Raw genomic sequence first — 18,085 nt, 5'->3', positions numbered from 1 at the left:
GCGCGAGCTGGTCGCTAAGTGTGCCATTATACTGAGTGAACTCGTTCAAAAACGGACGGATTTTCTTGCTCTTTGTGCCCATCCATGCAAAATATAATATATGTCTTCATGAAAACATAAAGTAGAACTTCTATCTTATTTACGTACGTGGTAACAGAAAACACACGCGAGAAGATGAACAAATCAAATGTCTTCCTACTTGCTATAGTTTCTCTGAAAGGCGCATGCGTAATCCGTCCGTTAGCGGAGTTAAATCGCCGCGGCTGTTGTGGCAACGGGCATGCGCAGGCGGATCTTCGCTACCACTTCGTCTTGCTGAGACGCATGCTCAGTACTATCTTAACGCTCGACCCGCCCTCCCTCTCCTCCGGTTGTCAATGGCAGAACTCTGCAGGATGTCATTACTGTTGCAGGTTGCTCTGCTTACAGTTAGTCTCAGCATTTCCGAAGCTCTGTATTTTCACATTGGGGAAACTGAAAAAAAATGCTTCATAGAAGAAATTCCAGACGAAACAATGGTAATTGGTAAGTTGTTCGTTGTCCCGATGCCGGCGGCCTACCTGTATTCCACCCTCATATGCTTTCTGTGGCAGACGTGTCACTATTGTAACGTTAGTCAGCAAGTTAAGGATTCATTGAAACATTTGCGCAGCCGTATGTGTTCAATAAATAATGAACTTCACTGAAATACCTTCTTAAAGCCGCGACACAATAAATGTTCATGTTTAGCACGGAGTTTCATACCATATTAAAATTAATAAGTCATCATATTAATTTGTGTATACATGGCGCAGTTGTTAGTAACACTATACCAGAATTCTAAAACCCAGGGATAGTATCCTTGAGCGGAGATTGCAAGTTCTAGCCAAGTTTGTTCAGCTTCTTAAACAGGCATTTCGGTTTTCCGCCAAAGTCCCAGAGATGTTGTATGGTTGCATTAATGGACAAGACAAAAGGACCAGATACCCCCCATCCCATGAGTGAATGTGGGTGTCAGGCAATGTTTGCCCGGTCCATTGTCTGATAATACACAATGCCCATGCAGACGCTGTCAGGATCCTCCTTCCAAATTTAGACAAGAAGGTTTGAAAGGTTGCGGATGGAACTGCCTGATGCCATGTTGACGTTCTCGTGCTGATATTATAAATAATCACAACGGAATTGCTTCCTTAAATTTATAAAAATTCCAGACTGAATCATTTCCTTCTGTAAAAAAAAAAAAAAAAGTACATTGTTAACAATACATTTCAGATTTTTAGCCCTGTCATTTCATTTCTCACATTATTGTCTTAACCATTTTGTTTCACTTGACAATACACTTGTAGGCCACAGTGTCTGCAGGCTTTCATTAATCCCAAATTCTTAATTGGTCTCTAATCCATGCGGCTGAGTGCGCGCCAATTACCATGTGTTGTCCTGTTTGTGCTTCAATGATAGATGTCAATTGAAATATTTACCTTTCATATTACAATTTTAATTTGCACGACTTTATTCTGGTTTTTTAATAAAATTAGTAACATCTCTTTTTAATATTTGGTATAAATGACCACAATTTCATATATGAATCAGTAATCCCATGTCACACGTTCTGCTAGTGCTAGTTTAGAAATTAAAATTTCTACATGGTGAGATCAAACAAAAATGTATGAAAATATTCCTAAAGTCTGCAATGTGCACTTTAATCATGTCTGAATTGTTTGATTTGCAATTGTAAATTATGGAGCAGACGGGTAAATCAAGGAGAAATGTGTCCCACAATAATATTAAATATTACAGAAGGAAATGCTTATTTTTTCACAATGTAATAAATTAATAGCTGTGCATCAAAAGACAGCTTAAAGAACATGATTTTTTCCAACCATTTTTGTTTTACACTCACTGAGCAAATTATTCTGCACACAAATTCTAATAAAGGAAAGGGCCTCCTTTTGCCCTCAAAACAGTTTCAGTTCTTTGTGGCGAGACGTCAAAAACATTCCTTTGAGATTCTGGTCCGTGTTAAGATGATTGCGTCACACTATTTCTGCACATTCATGTTGCAAATCGTCTGTTCTGCCACGTCTTAAAGATGTTTTTAATTCATCAATAAGTTAAATAGGAGTGAAAGTGAAAACCAAAAAGAGAATAACAAGTCCTGCACAACGGACACAAAATGGTCACACTGGGGCCTGTTGCTTTCATATTAGTAAAGTGTTGTGTCAGCTTCCAAACGCACACAAACCAGTTGTCAAAATGTCCTGTTTTTCTATTTGTGAATTAAGCTGTTGTATACCGTTATGGAGAAAAACTGCTTGTGTTTTCCTGTTTGTATATTAGCCATGTTTGTGGGCAAGAGTAATTAGTTAATACGGTTGATTTGGAAGTGTAGTCTTTAGGCTTGAACAAGACTTGAGAGGTTTGGGTGGCATACTATTTGAAGATATGCTTACTTAAAGCCAAACATTTTTCCTTTTGTTAATGGAGGGACTTTTAAGATACAAGCTTCCCACTGTCCTTGAGGGATTAAACTGCTTGCAGTCAGCAGAGATTGTGCAAGGACAATAATTATTTATTTTGAGAGAATCTTAAAAATTGGAGAGTGAGGCAGAAGCAAGTTGGAGTGGTACATACAAAGTTCACAGATTGCTCGTGTTTTACAAAGGTTGAACAATCTTTGGATTTTATAAAAATGTGAAAAATTTCATAAACGGGTATTGCACTTTTTTGTAGTGCTAGTTTAGAATGAAACAGACATGTACAAGAGACTGCTTGAGCTGCCTTGGATATTATGGACTCTCAATTTTACAGCTTGATGATGTAAGAGAAAAATGGCCTACTGCATTTATGTTTTAAAAATGGGATATACAGTTAGGTCCATAAATATTTGGACAGAGACAAATTTTTTCTAATTTTGGTTCTGTACATTACCACAATGAATTTTAAATTAAACAACTCAGATGCAGTTGAAATGCAGATTTTCAGCTTTAATTCAGTGGGTTGAACAAAAGATTGCATAAAATGTGAGGCAACTAAAACATATTGTTAACACAATCCCTTCATTTCAGGGGCTCAAAAGTAATTGGACAAATTAAAAAACTGGAAATAAAATGTTCATTTCTAATATTTGGTTGAAAACCCTTTGCTGGCAATGACAGCCTGAAGTCTTGAACTCATGGACATCACCAGATGCTGGGTTTTCTCCTTTTTAATGCTCTGCCAGGCCTTTACTGCAGCGGCTTTCAGTTGCTGTTTGTTTGTGGGCCTTTCTGTCCGAAGTTTAGTCTTCAACAAGTGAAATGCATGCTCAGTTGGGTTAAGATCAGGTGACTGACTTGGCCATTCAAGAATTTTCCACTTCTTTGCTTTAATAAACTCCTGGGTTGCTTTGGCTGTATGTTTTGGGTCATTGTCCACCTGTATCATGAAACGCCACCCAATCAATTTGAGCAGACAGTATGTCTCTGAACACCTCAGAATTCATTTGGCTGCTTCTGTCCTGTGCCACATCATCAATAAACACTAGTGTCCCAGTGCCACTGGCAGCCATGCACGCCCAAGCCATCACACTGCCTCCACTGTGTTTTACAGATGATGTGGTATGCTTTGGATAATGAGCTGTTCCACGCCTTCTCCATACTTTTTCTTGCCATCATTCTGGTAGAGGTTGATCTTGGTTTCATCTGTCCAAAGAATGTTTTTCCAGAACTGTGCTGGCTTTTTTAGATGTTCTTTAGCAAAGTCCAATCTAGCCTTTCTATTCTTGAGGCTTATGAGTGGCTTGCACCTTGCAGTGCACCCTCTGTATTTACTTTCATGCAGTCTTCTCTTTATGGTAGACTTGGATATCGATATGCCTACCCCCTGGAGAGTGTTGTTCACTTGGTTGGCTGTTGTGAAGGGGTTTCTCTTCACCATGGAAATGATTCTGCGATCATCCACCACTGTTGTCTTCCGTGGGCGTCCAGGTCTTTTGCGTTGCTGAGTTCACCAGTGCTTGCTTTCTTTCTCAGGATGTACCAAACTATAGATTTTGCCACTCGTAATATTGTAGCAATTTCTCGGATGGGTTTTTCTGTTTTCGCAGCTTAAGGATGGCTTCTTTCACCTGCATGGAGAGCTCCTTTGACCGCATGTTGTCTGTTCACAGCAAAATCTTCGACATGCAAGCACCACACCTCCAAATCAACTCCAGGCCTTTTATCTGCTTAATTGATAAGACATAACGATGGACTTGAACACACCTGCCCATGAAATAGCCTTTGAGTCAATTGTCCAATTACTTTTGAGCCCCTGAAATGAAGGGATTGTGTTAAAAAATGCTTTAGTTGCCTCACATTTTTATGCAATCTTTTGTTCAACTCATTGAATTAAAGCTGAAAGTCTGCACTTCAACTGCATCTGAGTTGTTTCATTTAAAATTCATTGTGGTAATGTACAGAACCAAAATTAGAAAAAAAGTTGTCTCTGTCCAAATATTTATGGACCTAACTGTACGCAACACCCATGAAGGGAGCTGCAGTGTCATACATAATTATTTTTCATTTTTTCTTCTGGCTTGTCATTGTACAAAGATATTAACAATGAGTTCTCCAATAACAGGGTACACAATAAGCTTCAGATGTGGTGATGCATTATGGCACTTTACACCCTGGACCAGTTTTCTACTGGTCACTTGATGAAACGTGCTAAAGTTACAGTTTGTATTAAATCGAATCGACTTTTATTTGTCAAATACAATTATATACAGTATAATGTGTAGTGAAATGCTTAGCTACTAGACTCGAAGATATGTAAAACATTAAACAGTGAAATCAGTAAGTACAATGGCAGCATAAATAATAGAATTGGAATTAGCAAAAGGCCATTGTGTAACTAAAGGCACTGACCTGATGCTGATCCTCCATCATCCTCCGCTGGTCTTCAGGCAGCAGTAGCGTTCACTGACCACAGCACACCACAGCACAGAGAGGAGGCCGTTGTTGGAGTGGCAGGTATTCCAATCGTTTTCTTTGCCCTGGTGTGACATCACTCGGTGTAGATGTTGTAGAAGTTGGAGAGTGCACACCCAGGGATGCGTTTAGCGGACTGCACCAACTCTCTGCAGCACTTTGGGGTCCTGCTGTGGGGGGTTTCCAAACCTGGTGGTAGAACCTCCTGTCAGAATACATAGGATAGCCTACACATATTTGAAAAAATAAAATGAGCCCACTATGATTTAACAGAGTTGTATTATTTAAATCTAAAATCCAAAAATTGAAGTTACAAAAGTATTTTGCAATGGAAATTCCCCTTTACCTACCTACAGAGATTATCTTCTTAGGTTGTATTCATCACTAATATATTTCTCAATGGGATATTTAAAAGTCTAATTATCTCTCTATATAAAAAAAAATCCTGGGATGAGACCAGACTTTGGCCATGAAATTTTTTTAAGCCACTCCCTCCTCTCAACCATTTTCAACCACGCACATGGTACTCTCACCTCTCATTCGTGTGAATGTTTTGGACAAACACAGTTTCTGCTCTTTCATCTCTTACAAATTTTAATGTTTTCCTCACTTTAAGTTCCCAATTAAAGAAGACGTATTATGTTCAAATCTTATTGAAGAATTTCATCCCAAAGGGTTATCAACAGAAAAAATGAGTACATGGGCAATCCTAGCACAGAAAAAACGATAAAGTCAAACGAATTACTGCCAAAAATGATGATCAGTTACACAGCAAATTAGTTAAATGCGTACCAACAGACTATGCTGAAACAGTTGGTGGTGATTGTGCGGAAGATGAAAACATCAATTTACAATATCCCAGAGAATAAATACCTACAACCATTAACTCCGTCTGGCCTTCCACCACACGAATTACTGTAGAAAGAAGGATGTATCCAAGAAAGGCAATCAGGAGATAACATTAGACACCAAAGGAGATCTTGATATGCCATTCGTATTAAAACGCTAACAGGTTCCCATTAGAATAGCTTTTGCAAAGACAATTAACAAATCTCAGAGCCAAACATTCGAAAAAGTCGTTTTATTTAAAAGAGAGAAAGAAACTAAATTCAATCACGGGCAGTTATACGTTGCGTTGTCATGGTGAAAATCCAAACACAGAATCAAAATTCAGTAAAATATTGACAAAAATTTTATTCAAAAAATTGTTTTTACTGAAGTTTTACAGTAAAAGTGTAAGTTTAAAATGTATTTGCGTGTTAATTTCAAATCCAAACAGAACAAAATTGTATTACGCAACGAAACATGAAACATAATTTAGTTTTAAATGATTACGTTTTACTATTTTTTTAATATATTCAATTACTCGCAGTAATGTAAAATAGTTAGTTCTATTATGCATACAGTATGTAACATTTCCCATTAAAATAACAATCTTTTTAAATTGTATATCTGTATCCCCATACGTGACAGGCTGAACCACGTGTGTGTAACACAAGCTCGGGGGTTGGTGAGCGTAGCGAGCAGGGGGCAAAGCCCCCTAGTTATCTTAATTTCACAGAAGTAATCGATTAGGAAATTCTGCAATATTTTGTCAATTGTTAGAATAAAATATTAAATGGAAATGCCACATATGCTTGAAAAGCTCTTTTATGTACTGTATATATTAATTAGTGCTCATAATAGTTTATGCCTAGAACTAGTTATAACTCAAAATTGTGCTTTGTGCAGAGGAGCAACAGTATGTGTTTTCTATTTCACCATTTTTAATTGTAACCTCCATTCTGTTGTAAATGTGTGGGGTACTGGTAACAGTTATTTTTCATCTTAATATCCTGAAACCTACTTAATCAAGTTCAGCATCAAGGGGAGCAAGAACATATCCCATAAGAATTAAACCCAATTAATTGTCATTTATGTTTTCAACTAATGACATCAGTCCACCAATTTTCCATCCTCTTTATCTGTTAGAAGTAAGGCTACCTGTGAAAACACACACGGGCAGAAAGTTGTGGTGGCAGGATGGGAAAGTAAATGTAAATTCCTGAAGCTTTAAGGTAGCTGTGCTAGCCAGTGCTTCACATTCTCCGGTAAATGTTACAGTGATTACGTTGTTGTAGAACACTGGTGTGACCTGATTTTTGTTAATATTATTTTTGCATAGTGCTTCAGAATTATTTTGTATTTGCTTTACTTCCATTTCCAGCAGTGTATTCTAAACATTTGCAATGTCCATTGGAATATTAAAAATTGTACATGACCAGGTGGGGTGACCATTCAGTCTGTCGTGCACATTTGGTTAGCTAGTAGCTAAAACTACTAATGTCCCATCCAGGCATTCGTATTGGCCTCTGTTTCACTCAGTAGTCCGTTTATGCTACGTATGATTTTTTTTTTTTTTGTTTTTTGAAGTGCTTTGTGGGATCTGATTTGATTGTATTCAAGCTTAATTATATTAATGTCTAGGTAAAATTTCAGCAGGGTTCATTTGATGTATTTGAAAAAGCAATTGTATTTTTTATATTTTACTAAGCAATAATAACACTGAGAAAATTGTGTACCATAATCCTAAAAAGAATTGTTTAGTTTCAATATGCTGTTTTATCTACAGGAAAATATCGGACTCAGCTGTGGGATAAACAGAGCTCTGCTTTCTTACCGTCTACACCGGGACTGGGAATGCATGTGGAAGTGAAAGATCCAGATTCCAAGGTCTGTACTTCCCTTCACATGTCTTGTGTTTCCAGTTTTTCTAATGATTTTTCTGTCCTGTATATTTCTATTCTTATATGATTATTTTTTTGTAAAGATGCAGTAGAAGAGAAGCTGAAAATGTTTTGGGAAATGCTTTCAATGTACATGTTATAGTGAGTTTTATATTTTATTTGTAAGTATTAAAATACATGTTATAGTGAGTTTTATATTTTATTTGTAAGTATTAAAAATATAGAATTCATACAGTATTCCTGGATATGCAACATAATTCATTTTATTTCATGAAGTCTAACTTATTTTTTGCATGGTTACTTTGATAGCAGGTTAAAACCTTATTAGTTCATCATGCCCTTTTTCAATGATGCTACTTATTCTTACTCCACTAAACTCTCTTAGAAGAGCAATGAACAGTCATGTTATTGAACAAATACAGTTTCATTGTAGCATTAATTATGTTCTTAAATGTACTTAATTCAAATAATTATTTTGTTCTTTATTACAGGTAGTCCTGTCAAGACAGTATGGATCAGAGGGCAGATTTACTTTCACCTCACACACCCCAGGAGAACATCAAATCTGTCTGCACTCTAACTCCACAAGAATGACACTGTTTGCTGGGGGAAAGCTGGTAAATATGAGAACAGTTTTAGTTATTGTGCATCGCTGCATATATTACTGCCAACTACATGCTTTTGGAATTGTGGTATTATTCCGAAGATTTTTGTTATGTAATTAGTAAATTGTAATCTGCATTGCAGGAAATACAGTTGGTTTCCAAAAATAAAAAAATACAATAAAAATTAAATTTATAATTACAGAGAAGAAAATGAGAAAATATCACCCGTCTGTTCATCATCATATTGGTGCACTAAATGTTAGAAAATGGGTGGTGGGTTGTATATTAGTCTGGACAATGGGAAGTAGGTAAATATTATTATACAACAAAAACAGAATAACCTGAAGTGAAGGTGATAAGCATCTGAATTCCTGCTCTGGGTTGCATGAGCCTTAGTTTTCACTAAGATCAAAAATACAATACAATTTTATTTTTGTAGAGCCCAAAATCATTGATTATTTTTACTCGATTGACAAACAATAGGTTTCCCATCCTGTAGGCTAACTTTGAAACCCTTAAATTAGTTTATTTTTTTTATAGAAGATTTATTAACATATTAACAGTATACTGCATATAAAATAGTCCACTTTACTGAAAGGAATGTTTTTTTTAAGTGCATAAACTGTAACGTCTCTGATTCCATGTCCATTGCCTCTGCCTCTGCAAAGAACTGTACAGGAAAAGGAGACTCCAGGCCTGACTGAATCTTAACTCGCGCTCTAGCCTCTAAAATGACCTCTGTACACTACACACATGAATAAGGTTTCTGATCTTGTGACGGGGTAATCAGAGTGGACCACCATCATCATCATCATCATCGTTTGATAGCAAGTTTTACATGTGGAAAGAAAATGTGTTTATTTTAGCTGATAAAACGTCGGGCTCATTAGCTTAGCATATACTGTACAGTATATTTACAGTATTCTGGATTGGCAAAGCTACACTGTATAAAAACAAGTACTGTGGGAAATGCTACCATACTTGTTCAAAAACATTTTAAAACAAGGAAAAATCTCATGATCGTAATTTGGATATCAGCTGAAGATTATTCATTTCGGCTTGGGAAGTTGAAGAAAACTCAAAGACAAGTAGAAGGTGATTCTAGTCATTAACCTGGTTTGATTAGTAGATGTTTAGTCGGCTTACCCAGAAACACACACTCTCTCTCTCTCTCTCTCTCTCTCACACACACAACATTTAGTGACTGCTGCAGTGAGTAAGTAAAGTAGAGTCAACTGAGGTTTATGCTTTGAAGATATTTTAAGTTTATGATCTTGTTCTTCTTAATTATTATGAGTTTATTGATTTTTTTTTACCAGTGAAATGTAATTGCATACTTATTATATGTTGTTTGCTTCAGGAGTGCAACTTGGCAATAAATTCTAGACCTTGGCTCTGTTTTTGTAAAGAAGCACTCTTTGTTGTCAGTTACAAATCGTGTTATGTTTTAATTTCTGTTGATGTTGTCAAATGCACATTGATTGAAGTATATTCAGTCACACCTTCTCCCCATGTCTGTACTGCTTTGGTTTTGGTACTGCAGGTTTCTCTACCAAAAATCCAGAGATGTGCAGGTTAATTCAAGTTTATTAGTTATTCTAAATTGGCCTTGTCACATTAAAGTGATATTTGGCTCACGTGTACTTCACGATTTATCTATTTTTCTATTAAAAAAAATCCTAATTCTATCGGAACACACCAATTTGCAGTTTCAATTTGAATTGATATTCAAGACTATTGTGTATATTCCAAAATAATACATTTTATTGTTAGAGTTAATGGTGTATTCTGTACTAGAAAAACAATGGAAGAACGAAGAAATTCAACATAATACATACAGTCAAAGTAAAAAGTATGTGAACCCTTTGTAATTATTTGGCTTACTTCATGAATTGGTCATAAAAAGTGATCTGATCTTCATCTAAGTCCCAGGTACTGATATACAAAATGAGCTTAAGCCAATGACACACAAAACATTCTACTCTTTCATGTCTTTATTTTACAAATGCATTCAACGTTCACAGTGGTAGTGGAAAAAGTAAGCGAAACTTGGGGATTTGATAACTGGTTGACCCTCCTTTAGCAGCAATGACCTCAACCAAGCGCTTTCTGTAACTGCAGATCAGACCTGCACATCATGTGGTTTTGGGGGGCGGGGGGTATATTTGAGCCCATTCTTCCCTACGGAACTGCCTTAAATCTTCCATATTATTTGGTTGTCTTCTGTGTATGGCTCTCCAAGTCATTCCACAGCATCTCAATAGGACTGAGATCTGGGCTTTGACTGGGCCACTCCAAAAGTGGAGTTTGTTCTTCTGAAGCCCTTGTGCTGTGGATTTGCTACGATATTTGGGGTCATTGTCCTGTTGCATCACCCAGCGTCTTCTGAGCTTAAGTTGATGGACAGACACCCTCACATTATCCTGGAGAATTTGTTGATAAATTTGTGAATTAATTTTCCCCTCAATGATGGCAAGCTGTCCAGGCCCTGATGCAGCAAAGCAGGCCCAAATCATGATGTTCCCTCCACCATATTTTACTGTAGGGATGATGTTTTGATGTTGATATGCAGTGCCCTTTATACGCCAAATGAAGTTCTGCTTGTTCATCCCAAATGGTTCAATTTTGGTTTCATCACTCCACAAAACATTTTCCCAGTGCCGTTGTGGAGTGTCCAAGTCCAAGTTCGCAAACTTCAGGCGTTCAGCAATGTTCTTTTTTTGATAGCAGTGGCTTCTTTCTTGGTGTCCTGCCATGGCCTCCTTTCTTGTTCAATGTTTTGCGTATAGTTGACTCATGAACAGAGATGTTAGCCAGCTCTAATGACTTTTTCCAAGTCCTTTGCTGTCGCTCTAGGGTTCTTCTTTACCTCATTGATGACTTTGCGTTGTGCTCTTGGGGTCATCTTGGCAGGGCACCCACTTCTAGGCAGAGTAGCCACAATACCAAATTGTCTCCATTTACAGGCAGCTCGCCTAACAGTAGACTGATGAATATCTAAAATCTTTGAGATGACTTTGTAACCCTTTCCAGCCTTCTGTAAATGAACAATTCTCCATCGTAGCTCTTCAGACAGCTCTTTTGTGCGAGGCAGGATTCCCATCTGGATATGCTTCTTGTCAAAAGCTCAGACTCAAACTTTTTATAGTGTTTTTTATCAATCAAAGTAATTCTAGTCCACACCTCTGAACTTGTTTCATTAAATGGACTCCAGGTGTGCTAAATTCTGACTGCAATGAGCTTTCTAAAAAGTCATTAGCTTAGGGTTCACTTACTTTTTCCAACCTTCCGTTTCACGGTTTGAATGATTTATTCAATATGGTCAAAAATTCTCTGAAAATCTGTGTATCTTTAGTTACAGGAGACTGTGTTTGTTCATTATTGTTACTGACATGAAGAAATGACCATGTTTTATATGGGAATTAGACATAAATATAAATAATTCCTAGGGCTTCACATACTTTTTACTTTGACTGTATGCATGTGTGAAATCTGGCAGTTAACCAAGCAAGTAGAAGATTATTCTATAGATAGATACTTTATTAATCCCAAGGGGAAATTCGCATACTCCAGCAGCAGCATACTGATAAAAAAACAATATTAAAATAAAGAGTGATAAAGTTTGTATAATACAATACAATACAGTTTATTTTTGTATAACCCAAAATCACACAGGAAGTGCCGCAATGGGCTTTAACAGACCCTGCCTCTTGACAGCCCCCCAGCCTTGACTCTCTGAGAAGACAAGGAAAAACTCCCAAAAAAAACCTTGTAGGGAAAAATGGAAGAAACCTTGGGAAAGGCAGTTCAAAGAGAGACCCCTTTCCAGGTAGGTTGAGTGTGCAGTGGGTGTCAAAAGAAGGGGTCAATACAATACACAGAACAGAACAAATCCTCAATACAGCATAAAAAGAAAAATTTTGGAAGTACGGAGCAGAATTTAACAGTAGATGATATCACATAATAAGATTTGGATTTGTTTAGAGTCCAGGAGACCTCATCCATCAAGCTGTCTCCCCCATTTGGCCATTCCATGGCTGAAACAGTGCTGGGCCAGCAGGGATTACTTTACCATAGGCAGGCAAAACAACTTGGCATGTGGGCCGTGCCACATTTGAGTACCGAGAAGAGAAACAGAATAGGTGAGGATTAGTAGTGAAGTAGTGAGTCTTCAGCCTGGATTTAAAAGGCTGAGACCGAAGGGGCATCTCTTGTAGAAGCAGGCAGACTATTTCACAGTTATGGGGCACTGTAACTAAAAGCTCGACCTCCCACTGTTATTTTATTAATCCTTGAAATCATAAGCACACCGGCATCTTGAGATCTTAATGTGCGCTCAGGTTTGTAAGTCATGATAAGCTCAGAAAGTAAGCCGGACCTTGGCCATTTAATGCTTTATATGTTAAAAGGAGGATTTTGAAATCTGCCCTAAACTTAACCGGGAGCCAGTGTAAGGATTTAAGAACTGGAGTTATGTGTTTGTGTTTTCTTGTTCTTGTAATAATACTAATTAACTGGAGGCTGTATAGAGAACAGTTTGAACAGCCAGTGAACACCGCATTGCAGTAGTCAATCCTACTAGAGATAAATGCATGAATTAATTTCTCAGAATCCTGTTTATTTAGAAAGTACCTTAACTTCCTAACATTTTTAAGATGGAAGAAACGTTTTGGACAACTTTGTAATATGTGCTTTAAATGACATGCTAGAGTCAAAGAGAACTCCGAGATTGTGGGCTGATTCAGTAAAATTAATTGGGATTCCAACTGAATTCATTGATGACAAAATATTGTTGTGATCAGCGTCATTCCCTCCAACAATTAACATCTCTGTTTTATCTGTATTTAAAGACAAGCAGTTCTCATTCATCCACTCCTTTTAATTCACTAACACAACTAATTAAAGACAACATCTGAGAAACTTCATTTGATTTAAATGAAAGGTATAACTGGGTGTCATTTGCATACGAGTGAAAATTTACATTATGTTTCCTAATTAGAGATCCCAGTGGAAGCATGTAAAGTGAAAACAGTAAAGGTCCCAGTACTGAGCCCTGTGGGACACCATATTGAACTTCTGTGTATAATAATGGAGTACTGTCGGCACATTTCTGTACTAACTAAACCAAGCGAGCACAGGGCCTGTAAGCCCAACATCATTTTCTAGCCTGTGCAGTAAAATCGAATGGTCAATGGTGGCAAATGCTGCACTTAAGTCCAACAATATAATTATAGTGGATGTTAACATTTACCCACCCCCCAACCCCAGGTAGAATTGAAGAGTCTCATAGTGTGGGGGAGGAATGATCTCTTCAGTCTGTCAGTGGAGCAGGACAGTGACAGCAGTCTGTCGCTGAAGCTGCTCCTCTGTCTGGAGATGATACTGTACATGTACAACACATCATGAGGTTTTGCAGAATATTTCCAGATAATAAGCACTTCATGTGACCTTTCTTTATTTTTGTAACATTAAACTTTAATGGTAAGTCAAATGTACTGCATAAGCATATTTTTTAATTTCAGAGAGTTCATCTGGATATTCAAGTTGGTGAACACACCAACGACTACCCTGAGATTGCAGCCAAAGACAAGCTCACTGAGCTGCAACTTCGAGTCCGGCAGCTCTTGGATCAGGTGGAGCAAATACAGAAGGAGCAGAATTACCAGAGGGTAAGGCTTTGGGGGACACTTTGGGACACTGAGAAGATGTCTAGGTTTACTTTATTTAAAAAAAAAAAAGAGCTCTCTTTATTTGTACAGATTGCACAGTTTACTAAAAGTTGCATATTAATTCTTTAAAGATGTTGTGATTTTTATTAAAATCTGCAACATTATAAATGCAGTGTATACAGACTAGAAAAAAAACACAAGTAAATCTCTTAATATAATTATCTTTTTAAAAAAGAAAATAACTATTTAGTCTGGGTTAGAAACTAGACACTAAACAATGTGGGTGGGTTCTATTATATCATGGCCTCACTTAGTTCAGTGGCTCTGTCTCTTCACAGTGGTATTACACACCAAGTCTGTGGTGTTAATAGACAAAGTGGGCTGCCTTGTAAAAGCTGTTTGCTAGGAAGAAAGAAAGTTGTGTACATTTTTCTTTTGGATTTATAGATGTAAAGCTTGTGTCGAGTATAAAAATGACCCCAAACAGAAAATGCTTTGATGTTTGGTTTACAGAAAGTTTAATTTTCTTCATATTGACCCAGAGGCTACAGAAACTGTTAATGTGCCACTAAAAATAAAGAAGCTTGTACCTGGCTGCACACTGGGCTTTCTAAAACAAACAAAAAAATAAATGATAAACTGTGGGATCAGTGGTCCTGAAGACATGCCATGCAATGTTTTTGCTTTTCTGTCACAATTCTGGGTTTGTCCCCAAGTTAGTGGTGGTCTTCAAGTCTAGGTTTGTAACTCCAGCACCTTTCTTCCTGCTGTGTATTTACCAAAGCGCAGGCTTATCTATAACTGGAGAAAAAGGTGCTCCTTTTACACTGCATCTTGATGAGCTAGCACTCCAGATGTCCAGATTGGTCCCTGCTTTCCTAATGCTGTTGAGGTGGGCTTCCACAGCCTACTGTCCTAAAATGGAATGAGCAGGTTTAGAGGTGGTGAATCAACAGCATTTCTTTGTAGCTTTTATATCCTTTCATATTTTAGTTTGTTTTTGCCATTACCTTGCTCTTGCTTTGAATCCTAAAAGCTACAAATACTAGCACAGTAGATTTATTATAAGAGAGTGTGAATTACATTTTGCTTTATATGGTGATGAAAATTTTGACTACAGTTGGAAATTTTCCTGATAATGCACTGCTTTACAAACGCTGTATACTTCTATTTGCATGAATAATGCATACACTAAAATCTAAACTATATTTTTAGCTTTTACTTACTTTTACTGCAAACTGAAAGTATAGTTTTAAAAAAGTAACAATGCAAAAGTGGGAGCAAATAGATAAAGATGGATGCACCACATTGACCATTGCAGAGGTTACTGAATGAGTTCACTGCTATACCTGAACCAGTGCTTGAAGTGGACTGGTACTCCCTACTGGCACTTCTCCATTTTGCTGCTTTCCAGGAATGTTTCAAATCAGCTGGTCCACACCAGTATGTATGTATGTAGTGTCGGCACTTCTCACAAACTCTGTGTACTACGATGCCGCTCGGGTTAACCAGCTGCTATCTCCTGCGAGGGGCACCAGCCTCCCTCTCTCACACCAAGCTTAGCCCTGTCCACCCCCAACTCCCTTTCCTCCCATCTCCAGTCTGAAATCTCTCCATCTCCTACCTTATATTTGTACAAGTTTGGAACGCAATTCTTGAAATTACTATGTAATGGAAATGGATTTCTGGCAATGTAATAGTGATCTATGCTTCTGTATTGTCATCTTCACTTTAAATGGAGATGTGCAAAGATTGCTTATGAACTTTTTTTTTTTTGGTTATCTCAACAGTACCGAGAGGAGCGCTTCAGGATGACCAGTGAAAGTACGAACCAGAGAGTTTTATGGTGGTCGATTGCTCAAACAATTATCCTTATCATCACTGGAATCTGGCAGATGAAACATCTGAAGAGCTTTTTTGAGGCAAAGAAGCTGGTCTGAGGTAGCGCTCTGCCATTTCAACATCCTTTACTTGCAATTCTCCTTTAAGCAGCTGGGAAGGAGTTCTCATTGACGTTTATTATAAAATGAGATTTGCAGAAAATCTTTTTTTTTTTTTTTGCCTCGACAATAAAATGTTGCACTGGGATAAAGTGGGTTGGGGAAATTGGGTTGTGTGGTGTGTCACTGAAGTACTTTTTGACATGAACTGGAAAATCTTTCCTTCTGGCGTAATGTGCAAGAGGGATTGTACAACAGCGCCATCTTGCTCTGGTCCTACACCACTGCAGTCATCCAGATGCAGGTAGGAGATGAATCCATTCAGACTCTAGCTTTCATTTAGAGAACCCTGGGGACTGTTGGCTCGATGCACCTTTCTGATCTCCTCATTCATTTTAAATTATGTCTCTAGGCCGCCATAAAACTGTTTTTTGTAAGTTAGGATAATGTCTAAAAATTGGGAATAGTGGGAAAGCTGCTAATGGACCACCCCAACAAATTTATATTGTTCCATGCATATTTTCTGTTCACAATTGCACAAATATGTGTAATTTAATCTAATAGATATTCAGTTTTCAGTGTTCATTTCCCTATTAAATCTGTGTATTTCTACAGGAAAAGGACTTTATTTTAAAACTATTTTTTTATTTTTCTCCCAAAGGCAGTGATTATATGGTACTAATTTGGCATATCTGCTATTTTAAAGCCAGGTGTGGTGAACGTGTAGTAGGGTATAAGTTACTGTTTACGGAATAATATTTGGCACATCTCAAATGATACCCGGTGACTTGAATGAATCTTTGACATCCTCTTTTTATGTCAGAATGACAAAATTGTTAACGTCTTTCATTTTTGTCTTGGAAAGCTAAGGTGACTAAGGAGGTTTAAAGTGGGTTCTGTACTGTTTAATGTTCACATTAATTTAAGGAGCTCTAAAGCTTGAATTTATAGAGGTGTGTGTGTGTTTTGTTTTTTTGAAGTTAACTAAAGCCTTTTCTTTACATTACTAAATCACATTGCCATTTTATTTGATGGTAGATTTCTTACCACCATACAGTATGTAAAATCTTAAATACAGTAGCTGGTATCCTAGCTGTAAAAGATTAGAAAATAATTGCAGGTAACTATTTTCACTGAGGAGGCATTTTAATTTTACTTACGGATGTATTTATCAGTTTTACAAAAGATTAAATCAAGCTGTTATTTTTAGTTGCATTTCATTTCATTTTCCATAAAGTTTTTGAACTTTAACACATTTAGTTTCTGCATCCAGAATGTGTTTGGTTTTTATTTTACTTTTTTTTTTTTTTTTTAAGAAAATGATGCATACTTTAATTTATGTGTTTACAGGATATTATATTTTGTTGGAGTGTTAAAACTGACTTAAATTAGGTACTAATTGTGTCTGTGTTTTTATTTTATCATATTAAGTTATAATACATTCAGTTGCAGATATCATTTCATGGCCTGGTGATTTCCAAAACAATGAATTTAAAGAATCTAGTGCTGCTCCAGTTTAAATAACAACAGTATTCTTAAACTCGCAGAATTTAATTCGGAGTCTGTCAGTCAGTCAGTCAGTATCCAACCCACTATATCCTAACTACAGGGTCACGGGGGTCTGCTGGAGCCAATCCCAGCCAACACTGTTGCGCAAGGCAGGAAAAACTGCAGGGCACACACACACACACACACACACACACACACACACATTAGGGACAATTTAGGATCGCCAATGCACCTAACCTGCATGTCTTTGGACTGTGGGAGGAAACCCATGCAGACATGCAAACTCCACGCAGGGAAGACCCAGGAAGCGAAACATGGGTCTCCTGAGGCAGCAGTGCTACCACTGCGCCACCGTGCCACCCTAATTCCGAGTCTGTCCTGGCAGAATTGGGTGACAGGAAGAAGCCAGCCTTCGAAGGGGTGTGAGCATAGACATAGAATTACTAGACGCCGCATGACCAGCAGCATCGTACGTCAACGTCGCTGCCATATTGTGAGTGGCACTGCTGCGGTGTGAAATAATGCATAAATATGCCTCAAGCATGTGCTGCTTTGGATTGTACAAAACACTGTACGCTCCAAAGCAGATCCCGGGAATTACAATTTGTTTGGTTATATTTGGCCATTAGCTAAAGTTAAGATTATAAAATGGGATTTTCTAATCTTAACTTTAGCTACACCAGGCTAAGATAGCAAAGCTATGCATTT

At 37.5% G+C, this 18,085-nt stretch overlaps 1 protein-coding gene across 1 annotated transcript; it reads left to right on the top strand.

Annotated features, from left to right (window-relative positions):
* The first annotated feature begins 329 nt into the window (after window positions 1-329).
* On the top strand, window positions 330-17,077 carry LOC120538968 (transmembrane emp24 domain-containing protein 4). Its single transcript, XM_039768619.1, has 5 exons — window positions 330-525; window positions 7,540-7,640; window positions 8,146-8,271; window positions 13,782-13,928; window positions 15,719-17,077. The coding sequence occupies exons 1-5, from the start codon at window positions 378-380 to the stop codon at window positions 15,866-15,868; spliced, it is 672 nt and encodes a 223-aa protein (XP_039624553.1). The 5' UTR covers window positions 330-377; the 3' UTR covers window positions 15,869-17,077.
* Window positions 17,078-18,085: the final 1,008 nt, after the last annotated feature.

This window comes from Polypterus senegalus, chromosome 11, assembly GCF_016835505.1.
Source record: "Polypterus senegalus isolate Bchr_013 chromosome 11, ASM1683550v1, whole genome shotgun sequence".
In the NCBI taxonomy this organism is placed as follows: Eukaryota; Metazoa; Chordata; class Cladistia; order Polypteriformes; family Polypteridae; genus Polypterus; species Polypterus senegalus.
The sequence above is the reverse complement of the archived record's forward strand: the minus strand, read 5'-3'. Positions and strand labels throughout refer to the sequence as shown.